The sequence below is a fragment of the Scyliorhinus canicula genome, chromosome 8 (assembly GCF_902713615.1).
Source record: "Scyliorhinus canicula chromosome 8, sScyCan1.1, whole genome shotgun sequence".
Lineage (NCBI taxonomy): Eukaryota > Metazoa > Chordata > Chondrichthyes > Carcharhiniformes > Scyliorhinidae > Scyliorhinus > Scyliorhinus canicula.
Window position 1 is genome coordinate 129,760,743 of NC_052153.1, and position 11,074 is coordinate 129,771,816.

The 11,074-nt window shown below is 48.6% G+C and overlaps 1 protein-coding gene across 3 annotated transcripts in view; it reads right to left on the reverse strand.

The window, feature by feature from the left end:
* The window catches only part of rhobtb3 (Rho related BTB domain containing 3), a 202,017-nt gene extending 199,554 nt beyond the window's left edge, over positions 1–2,463 (reverse strand). Inside the window, exons 1-2 of one of the 3 annotated variants that reach the window (XM_038805239.1) lie at positions 2,033–2,463; positions 1,584–1,809 (exon numbers count right to left, since the gene is read on the reverse strand). In XM_038805239.1, the coding sequence (XP_038661167.1) occupies positions 1,584–1,809; positions 2,033–2,034 (228 nt within the window). In that variant the 5' untranslated portion in view covers positions 2,035–2,463. The remainder of the gene's footprint in view (positions 1–1,583; positions 1,810–2,032) is intronic. The other 2 variants (XM_038805238.1, XM_038805240.1) reach the window with 2 other exon arrangements.
* Positions 2,464–11,074: the final 8,611 nt, after the last annotated feature.

Sequence of the window (11,074 nt, forward strand, 5' to 3'; positions counted from 1 at the left end):
CTGTTGCCAAGGACGGTCTTGTGATCAGAATTTTTTTTCTGCCCATCTTCCTGCATACACACTTACCAGATCTGATGTCTACCAGCATGCCAGGTTGCCCAGCCTTAGCAGTGTATCAAAAAAGTAATATTCTGTTCACATGCTGCCTCTAATGTCAGTACTCTCCTTTTGGTGAAAAAGCTTGCTCAACACTGCTATTGACTAAGTTGTTGCTAATAGTAAACCACACTCACACAATGACCGTCATTGAAATGATCCTGCAGTTTGTTACATGAAACTTGCACTGCATTAACACAAAACTAATAATAGGTGCCCCTGGCAGTTCCTGAAACTGTACTGTACATTCTGACTGTTTTTTAAAAAAATATTCGCTCCAAGAACAAGTGATCTGGATATTTAACAGCACTGTCTGTACTGCAATTACTTAAGCTGGGGAGGCACAATTACCCCAAATAAATATAACAATTAACATACATGGAGGAAGCATTTCTTCAACTTTCACAGCTTTATAATTAAGACTTTATTTATTCTTGTGAATATCAGAATTAACACTGGGTGTTACTTTAGCAATTTCAATATCTGAGAGCCAATTTCGGAATCAAAGTTGCTTTAAAATATGTCCAGAACTGAAATTGCGGTACAGTAGCACAGTGGTTAGCACTGTCACATCACAGCATCAGGACTCGGGTTCGATTCCTGGCTTCTGACACTATCTGTGCGTAGTCTGCATGTTCTCAGTGTCTGTGTGGGTTTCCTCCGCGTGCTCCAGTTTCCTCCCACAAGTCCTGAAAGTGCTTGTTAGGTGATTTGGGCATTCTCCTTCAGTATGCCCGAACAGGTGCCGGAATGTGGTGACTAGGGGTTTTCACAGTAACTTCATTGCAATGTTAATATATGCCTACTTGTGACACTAAGATAGATTAAATCTTGCTAATAATGCATATTAATAAGATGCATATTACAAAATATTACAATATCAGGAACTGATCTCTAACACCATTGCTCACAGATAATTTAGAACTGAAAGCACAGTTATCATACCTATCTTCAATGATGGATTCTGTTCACCAATGGTGTTACACCATGCTACTTCAATAAAGTGTACAAGCACTTGGGGAATGGCGTCCAAATAGGCACCTCCTGAGATCAATTAAAGCCGAATTGTTATGGGGATAGTGTGTTTTTGTCCTTTTATGAATTCTGGCTATGCCAGAAAATTATGCAGACATTTCCATTTAGTTTTGAAAACTTACAGATGGTGGTGTTATGATTTAATGTTTTCGCATTAAAGTGTTATGGTCATGTACTGGACATGAAGCTTGTGTATACGGACAACGTAACGGAAAAATAAAATGTTTCAAAACCAAGCCAAAGGGATGGTAAGTGTCCCACATCATGAATGAGTTTCTAATTAAATTGCATGGTTTGAAATTGCAAACTTAAAATCCGCCCCTTCACACAATGGGCTCAGTTAATTAGATGATCAATTCGATTCCCAAAGCATTAAGGGGGAAACCTAAGCGAGTTCCATTCTACAAGACCAAAAGGGGTGTTGTGATCATGGTAACTTTTGGCTCTCTTACCCAGTTGGGACAGTCGTGTATCAGCACCTGGACTCTGCCGAAGACATAAGCGTGGTACTCGGTGAAGGCAGGAAATGTGATGTTGGTGGCAAAGCTGAGCAACCGCCTTTCTTCAATGTGCCGAATAATAGCATGTCTGCCGAAATAGGTGGTGATCAGATCGGGCTGCTGCAGGCTGTCTTCAAAGCCCGCTTTTTCATTCCCCAGAGCCACGATACGAACCGACCTAAACAAAGTAGGAGGAAGTTACACATTCAGTCAATGAACTCGCATCAGGCTGAAAATCCTCCCGTGCAATAACAGTCTAACGCAGCTCCGGCGGGGGCTGTATGGTGGTGTCTTTGCCTGAAAATCAACCTCTCCTCGGCTGACTTTAGCACTGGATGCACGAGAAATGAACGAAATAAAAACTCCCAACCATTGTTACCGAAGCGGTACGTGCGACTTACATGATTCAGTGCAGTCTCGGCAACTTGAAAACGGGGAGCGAGTACAGCGAGTTATTCATAGTCCTTGCGATGAGGGTAACAAAGAAACTAGAAGTGAGCTGGAGCGACTATGGCTCTTTGCCCTGAGCAGGCAGCAGAAACTGCAGCACCAGCAGCTTCATTAGGCAGTGATAGGAGGCGGTGAACTTTACTCTCCTCGTCACTTTCACCGTGTGCTTGTTATTAGCCCAGGAAATAACTAATATTGCTGCGTGGACACGCCTGGCAGAGACAGCGATCACAGTGCACCGGACAGCCCCCAGTATATAGCCACAATCCCCGGTCCACTCACAGGCTCATGAGTCCTGACGTCAGTGAAGCTCATCAGGCAGAGGAATTAGATTTAAATCCGTTCACTCAATGCAAATCCAGCGGCCACAAGATTTATATCCCACACATTAGATTGCTGGCAAACGGGTGCCGAGTCTCGGCCAGTTCTGCCTTCAATCCAACAAGAATAAAGTGATGCTAATCCATTATGTGGACATGGATCGGGTGGAGAGAGAGAGAGAGAGAGGGGTTTCTTGAAGCATCAGGACAAGGGTTTAAAAAAAAGGACAATTGTGACAGCGTCATTGCTTCAGGATCCCCTGTTTGTCCTCTAACGTGTGTGCAGAGGACAGCTTGCGGATGTCAGTTGATACCGTTGTTTAGAACTGGTGACCTAAATGACTAACACAACTGCAGTGAATATAAACACTTCTATTGTTGCAGATACCTTTTTTTTTCCAAATCACTTTTATTCCAAAGTAGTCATTTTACCATGGGTGCAGGGCCCAACACTGACCACCAACACAGTCCAGGGTATGTACTTGCTAGGATAGGTGACAGTGGTCCTGCCAAACAGTAATGCATCAGCCAGGGGATAACTTTCATTCTATAAATAGTCTGGGAAAGAGAAGGGCTCAGCCACATCATGACTGCAATCACCACACTTATTCATGTCCTCTGAACCTCGGTATATGCTCACAATTCATCCTTCAAACAAAAAGTACCATCACCGTTGAATCCCCAGGACATCCAACTCTACCACAGGAACACCATTCTCAATCCTTCTACCGCTGTTCCAATATCAAGTCCTGGATGAGCTGACATTTCCACCAACTGAATATTGGGAATAATGGAAGCATCGTCTTCAGCCTTACCACAACCTCATTCCTAAGTATCTAATTCTGTTGTTCTCCTTTGACCTTTGCCTCGGCTTGACCTGATAGTTTACAAACTCAGAGTCTTATGAAACCCTGACATGAGATTTCCCCCTGTATCCCCTTTATCACAAAATACATTGCTCACATGCAGCTCTGCCTCAAGCCCATCTGCTGCTGAAATCCTCACCCTTGTTTTATGCTGCAAGGAAGATCGAGAAGATTGTTGGTGCAATGACATAGCCTTGCTTGGCCCCAGGCTGCACGTGTTTTGGGTGTGTGATGGACCCATTGGTCAGGATCACAGCTCACGTCATCATGGAGTAGGCAGAGGATGGTGACAAATACCAAAAATGGAGGGGATGCTCCATAATGTCTCCCAATTGTTGGTGTCAAAGGCCATTGTATGGTAAAGAAAGCCATGTACAAGGGTTGGTGCTGTTCCCTGCATTTCTCTTGTAGCCTCTGTGCAGTGAAGATCATTTCCATTGTGCCCCTTAGTGGGTGTAAATTGCATTGCAACTTTGGGAGGAATTCTTTAGCTATAGAGAGAAGGTGATTACGGAGGACCTTTGCGCTGACCTTGTAGTCAAAAGCAGGGAAGTTCCTCTGTAGTTACTGCAGTCAGACTTGTCACCTTTCTTGAAGATGGTCATGATTTTGGCATCTCTGAGATCTCCTGGCATGTTCTCTGCCATCCAGATAACGGAAATAGGTTTGTAATCGCGTCAATAGAGCTTCTCCACACATTTTAATGCTATGGCAGTTATTCCATCTGTTCCTGATGCCTTGTTGTTCTTTAGCTGTTGATGGTCTTTTCTACTTCATGCTGAGGTGAGGTTGTTCTGAGGTGGTGGTGGGTACCTTATTGCAGGATGGAGTCGAGGACACGCATTGAAAACAGAGTCTGTTAAGGAGGTTCTCAAAGTCGTCCTTCTAGCAGGCGCTGGTGCTGATTGGCTCTCTGTTCCTGATGAACACCTCTCCATCCCTAACCAGCAATGGAGTTGGGCCTTGGATGCTTGGGCCACAGGAGGTCTTGATTGTGCTTAAAGAATCCTCATGTGTCGTGGGTGTCAGCTAATTGTTGTGTCTCCCGTGCTTTCTCCACCCACCATCTGTTCTTTATGTTGTGGGATTTTTATTGGACGTCAGGCTTCAGCCGTCTGTAGAGCTTCTTTCTCACTGGCTCCTGTAATGGTGTGGGTGATATGCCCGTCTTTGCAGTTCTCTGCTCAGATAATGACAAAGTCGAGCAGGCGCCAGTGCATGGAGCAAGGGTGTTACCATGAGGTCTTGTACTTGTCACTCTGGTTATGACAAAGCCCTGTTCTAGGCATTTTGTCAGGAAAAGGTACAATTGATGTTGATTTCCCTGCCCTCTATCTGCTGATTATACCTCCCAAGTGGTCTGTGTCCTTTCCAACTCTGGTATGGAAGTCACCAAGGAGGATCACCTTGTCACCCATTGGGACTCAGGATTGTTTGAGGTTGGAGTAAAATTCTTCTTTGTACTTGTCTGCAGCTTCCAGTGTTGGACATACACACAGAGGACTGTAGCACACTGGTTCTGGGCTAGGTTGAGCTGAAGGGTCATCATCCCTGTGACCTACATTGGCTCCCAGTCCCCAGCACATCAATTAAAAAAAATTGGGTTTTTTGCCTTCAAATCTCTGCATGCCATGTCCCCTCCTTATTTTTGCAACCTCCTCCTGTTCAACATCCCTATGAAAAAGTCCCAATCTCCCAACTGTAGCCTCTTATTCATTCTGCATTTACTTCATCCCACCTTGCCATGCCAAGTGCCATCTAGGCCATAACCTCTGAAATTTCCTACCTAAAGTATTCCACATGACCAACTCTCTCTCCACCTCCCAGACACATCTTACAGCTTACCTCATCGATTAAGCATTTAGTTTCTCATCTCCCTTGGCTGGAGCCTACTATTGTCACATTATACTCCGGGGAAGCACCTTGGTACTTTTTAACTATGTTATGGGCACTATACAAATGCAGATTGTTCAATGCTTCTTTTTCTCTCCATTAAGGGCCCATTAGCAAAATCAGAGAAAGATGCAGTTTGAAATGAGCAGATTTCTTAGAATTAATTTTGAAAGCATACTGTTACAATTAGGTTAACAAGGGTGAACTGACTCCTCTCTTTGTCTCACTCCTGACTTGGCAAATTGGTTTAAAGGGAGCTGATACTGCAAACTTACTATATATACATTCAACTATGCATAACTCAGTGCAAGAAATAAGACAGCCAGGTTCCTGAAGTTGACAAGCAAGCAATTAGTTTCATTGCTAAAACTCACTCAGGTAAAAATGCAGAAATTATTAACAAAAGGTTTAAAGGTACAAACATCTCCAACTACCCATTAATGCAAAAACAATCTTCCCAACCAGGCAAACTCTGCATAGTATCAGATTTCTTTTCAAAAACTTGGCCAAGAAACAAGTAACTTCAGAAAAACATTATTCGCAGAATATCCAGATACTTGTTCACAGCTGAAAGGTCCCAATCCACTGTAGCTGCTGGTTCTTGGGATTCTCACTGGAGACTGTGGTGCTGATTCAGAATTTTCCTGAAGAACTCTTGGTTTGCAGCAATAAAGTCTTCTGGTGGGGTTTCAAACCACAAACAGCTCAGCTTTGATGAGAGATGTTTCAGAAGAAATGGAGTAACATTGTTGCCCAATAGCTCTATCTCACTATCCTAAATCCAGTACATTTTCACCAAGAGCTGGATCACATAACCTCTCTCTGAGAGCCTCATAGACTCTGTGTCTCACTAAAGGCAGCTTGTGTCCTTTGCAAATGCAACATAGTAGTTGTTGTAAGCAAACCCTTTGCTTAGGAAATGTATTCTTTCAAAAAGGTTTAATACATATATATGTGTCCAACTGCTGACATTATAAGTTAACATTTTATATAATCCACCTTCATAACAATGCATTTCATAGAATTTACAGTGCAGAAGGAGGCCACTCGGCCCATCGAGTCTGCACCAGCTCTTGGAATGAGCACCCTACCCAAGCCCATACCTCCACCCTATCCCCATAACCCAGTAACCCCACCTAACACTGAGGGCAATTTGGACCCTGAGGGCAATTTAGCCTGGCCAATTCACCTAACCTGCACATCTTTGGACTGGGAGGAAACCGAAGCACCCGGAGGAAACCCACGCACACACGGGGAGAACGTGCAGACTCCACACAGACAGTGACCCAAGCCGGGATTCGAACCTGGGACCCTGGAGCTGTGAAGCATTTGTGCGAACCACTATGCTATCGTGCAGCCCTTTTAAAGAAAGAAGCTTCATTTACATAGTGCCTTGCACAACATCCAAAAAGGCTTTACTACCAATAAAGCACTTTTGAAGTGGAGTCATTTTAACCCAGGAATTGTTTCTGGAATAAAGTTGGTCTCAATACTCGGAGAACTCTAAGACTTATTTTTAATGGTGCCAAGGAATCTTTCATACCAACTGAAAGACAGGCTTCAGTTTAATGTTTTGTGTGGAAAGCAACAACTCTGGCAGTGCAATACCTTCTCAGTGCTACATCGAAGATTAAACCTGGAATGTGCTCATGAACTAGCTCCAAAAGTACAAAATTCCAAACTAAATTTCAACGGGGTATAAAGATAAAGTGAATAAGATTACACCATAAAGCTTTCCTCATTCTATAAAGTATATTGGGCTGGATTCTCCATTCCTGAGACAAAGGGCTAGATTCTCTGATTCTCAGGCTATGGCCTGGAACCGGCGTGGGAACGGTAGCCTTTTGCGACCGAAGATTCGGCACAAAACGGCCACCATTCCTCTGTTTGGCTGGCAGGAGGTAGCGTGGAGCACCTGGCTCTAGCTGTCAATATGGCCCGGAGAATTGCCGGGTCCATGGACGCGCATGCGCACGGTGGCAGCCTGCAGCGGCAGCGCCGTGCAACATGGCACCGGCCTTGCACGGGCCCGGTTGCAAAATAGTGCCCCCCTTTGGCCGACTCATGAGCCCCGGACCACCTCCCACCAGTGCCCGAGCCCCTGCCAAAGTCTCCTCTGCCCACGGATCGTCCCACACGCGACTGTGGCTGGACTGAGTCCGCAGCCGCCGCGCTGAATTCCCGGCAGGTAAGACCATAAGAGACCCACACCGTCGGGATCTCGGCCAGTCAGGGGGGAAAGGGGGGGGCGGAGCATCGGGGGTGGGCCTCGGGCAACGCCACTTTGGTGGGGGCGGAGCATTGCAAAAGCGGCACCGCACCCAATTTCGTCGGCAACGGGGATTCTCCAGCCGATCGCCGAACGCGATTTCAGAGTAGGACCGATTCAGTGACTGTTAAAGGGCTAGCATCGGCGCCACATGGAACACAATCTATTCCAATGAAAAACGGTGCCGGATTCGCTGGATTCGCAATTGACACTCAGGAGGCTGACAAGCTGCATCTGCATATACACTTCAATCCACACACACACCATCCCAGCCAACAAGTTAGCAGCAAGGAGAGCGACCCCAAGATTCACTGATGCCGAGTCTGTGACCCTCCTGGACGCCATGGAGGAGAGATGGGTTGAGCCTGTACCCCAGCCCGGGAAGGATGCTACCAGCCATCGCCATTCGCCGTGCCTGGGTGCAGGTGGCAGAGGCAGCAAGCGACACGAGCAACACCACCCGGACCGGCCTGCAGTGCCATAAAACCTGCGGACTCCTCAGGGTAGCCAGGGTGAGTAGGCATCACTGTGTCCCAGCACCAACCCCAGATACACAGACTCATAACCCCACCCCCCCCCTCAAACCAAAGGGCATCCGAACCCTCACCCTGCACCAAATGCCGGCTCCCATACTAGACGTCATGGTCGAGTGCCCTGACCATTGAAGCCACCAGATACCCATCCCCTGGGCTGCATGCGTTGGATTGTCTAACACTGTGCGTCATTTGTATTCCACCCCCCCCCCCCCCCACCCAGTGGAAGCACACTCATAACTGCAGGGGAGCGGGAGAAGACTGGAGAGGGAACACCAGACCTGCGGCCCCTCACCACGGCAGAGCAGCGGGCCTTGGACCTGGTTAGCAGGCCCGAGGAAAGGGCAGTCACTGGGGTGGAGATCAGCCTCGGACGAGGAAGTGAGACCTCGCTGATTTGTGGTTCCCGTGAACCCCCACACCAACGCCACCCTCACTCTTACACCACCCATAACACCCTCAGCCCCACACCATCCTCACACCACCCACAGATCACACTCACCCCCACACCACACTCACCCCCCACACCACCCTCACTCCCACATCACTCACATATCACCCCCACACCACCCTCACCCCCACACCCTCACCCCCCACACCACTCTCACACCACCCCCACAGTCCCACTACCCACTGTGGTCTGGTCATACGTCTTGTCTTGTGTCCTGCAGGACCTGCTGATGGTGGGGTGGGCCTTTCTGGTGTCCCCCGCCCCCCCAGCCATAGCCACAGCCGGAAGCCCCCATGTGCCGAGCAGTGATGATAACACCGACACGGAGGGGACCCGAAACCCAGGACACTCTGGAGCTCGAGCTCAATGTTGACACCAATTTCCCATCAGAGCTGTCTCCAACACCCTCCACCATCCCAGTGACACTCATCTCAGTTGGGAACTTTAGTGAAGAGGCTCCTGAGACTATCTCTGGCTCTCACCACAGACCTGCTCAGGAAGTAGAAACTCACGAGGGGTGGATGGTTGGAGGGTGGGACGACCCCAGAAATTAGCTGCCGTCCAGGCGCGTTTCGGGCTTCTGGAACAGACAGTCCCATTGATCATGGAGATGCAGTTGCAGACTAGGGACTACATGAGGGATTGTCAGCAAGCATCCAGCACCTACAGGTGAAGGTGGAGGAGTAGAACCATGTGCAGGAGCAAGAGATGCCACCCAGACCAGTACTGTGGTGGTATGAATGTGAGCACTGCCATTGGTGCAGAGCATGGGTTTCCCATTGGCTCTGGCTGGTCATGTGCCTCTCGTCCGATTGGCTGGGACTAGTCATGTGACTGCTCACCAATTGGTTGAGAGGCAAGTAGACCCCGCCTCCGAGGTGGGGTATAAGTACCCAGAGTTCCCGGCGGTCGGCCTTACTCTGTAGTTGACCACCGGGCTACCAACTAGCTGATTAAAGCCACAGTTCGGATCCTAATCGTGTCTTGAGTGCAATTGATGATACATCAAGTACCTCATGGATGGCGTCTGTGGTGGATGCTTTTGGGGCTGGGCTTTGGCTATGGATCAGAATGTCCAAGGCCTGGGCTAATCTGTGCAAATGCCGGCCGAGGCCCAGGTTAGGGCTGCCCTCTTACAGGCAGCCATCTGCCAGAGCCACCTGGACATCGCAGCGGCACTCCTTAGCGTAGCCCAGTCACAGTGGGCCATGGCTGGGAATGTCGGTGGCATTACCCAGGTGGCACAATTGCAGAGGGAGGTGGCCCAGTCCCAGAGGGAGATGGCACTGTCACTGGCTGATGTGGCACAGACCCAGAAGGTGGTGGCACAGTCACAGCCTGATGTGATGCAGTCCCAGATGGAGGTGTTCCACTCCCTGTGCTCCATTGCTGCGAGCATGCAGACTCTGGTTGTTGCGCTAGTGGCCTCCAAGACTGTAAGCATCAGGTGGTGGGAGAGCCTCAGATGTTAGCTCTGCTCGCACCCTTGTCCCATGAAGTAGCCCAGGTGCCATCGCACACCCCAATGGAGGAGGACGTGATGGGGCCCGTGCCAGTGACTCCCGCAGGGAAGGTGCCAGAACACCACACAACCTCAGACTTCCCCCATCCTGTCCCTGATGCATCTGGTGGGCAGCTGGCAGAATAGGGTGGCACTATGCCACCTGGGACACCCGAGCAGCAACCGGGCCCATCCGGACCTGGCCGCCTTCGAAGATGCCCGCCAACAGGGACCCAGGTCGCAGGGCGGGAACCATAGCAGGCCACTTCCACGCCTGATGAACCGTCTGGGGATTTACCTAGGTGTAGCGCATGTGACAATATGTGTATTGTAAGAATAATGAAGGGTTAACAATTTACTGTAACTACATCCAACCACTAGATGGCGATTAAGCGCATACATGTGGATCATGTGATACTCTTGATTCAGGGAGTAGGTTGTTCGGCGAGATAGTGGGTAATCGTGTTATCAGGGGCTCTGTAGTTAGTATCATAGTTTTAGTCAATCTGTAATCATTTATTTTGCAGTGTAAATAAATTAGCTTTGTTCAAAACATAGCTTGATGTTCTTTGTGAGACACTACACTTAGAAGCCAACCTCATTAGAAATCAAAGAACAACACATTGTATGGGGCCGTAAGGGCAGAAAATTAGACACCAATTAAGTTGGCACAGGTGCAGGGCACAATATAGCATTAGGGGTTAGGGCACAATTTTGTATCTATGTTGTCACATTAAAGACCTGTTCACAATGTTACAACATGGCTCGTTGCTCTGTCAGAAGGATGTGAGGAGTGGGCTGGTTGGGGCTGGCCAGAGAGGTGGTGCGGGAGGCGGAGGATAAATGGCGGATGTTGGGGATGGGCTTGACTCAGGGACTGCAGTTCAGCTGGTGCTCACCCCTCCGGTGTCCCACCGTCCCCAACCTCGCCAGCCCAGGTATTCGATGGGGCCCTGTGATGGAATGGCCAACTCGCATGCCGGGTCCACCCAGGTGGACGGTGGAAAGTGGTACCGGGCAGGAGTCTGATGTTGTCAAACGATGCAGAGCACCAGAGCTCATCGCAGAGTGGGTTGTCATCAACCTCCATCCCATGGACCGAATGGACCATACCTGCTGTTATTGCCAACCCAGGGCCCACACCCCATAGTGCGACAGGT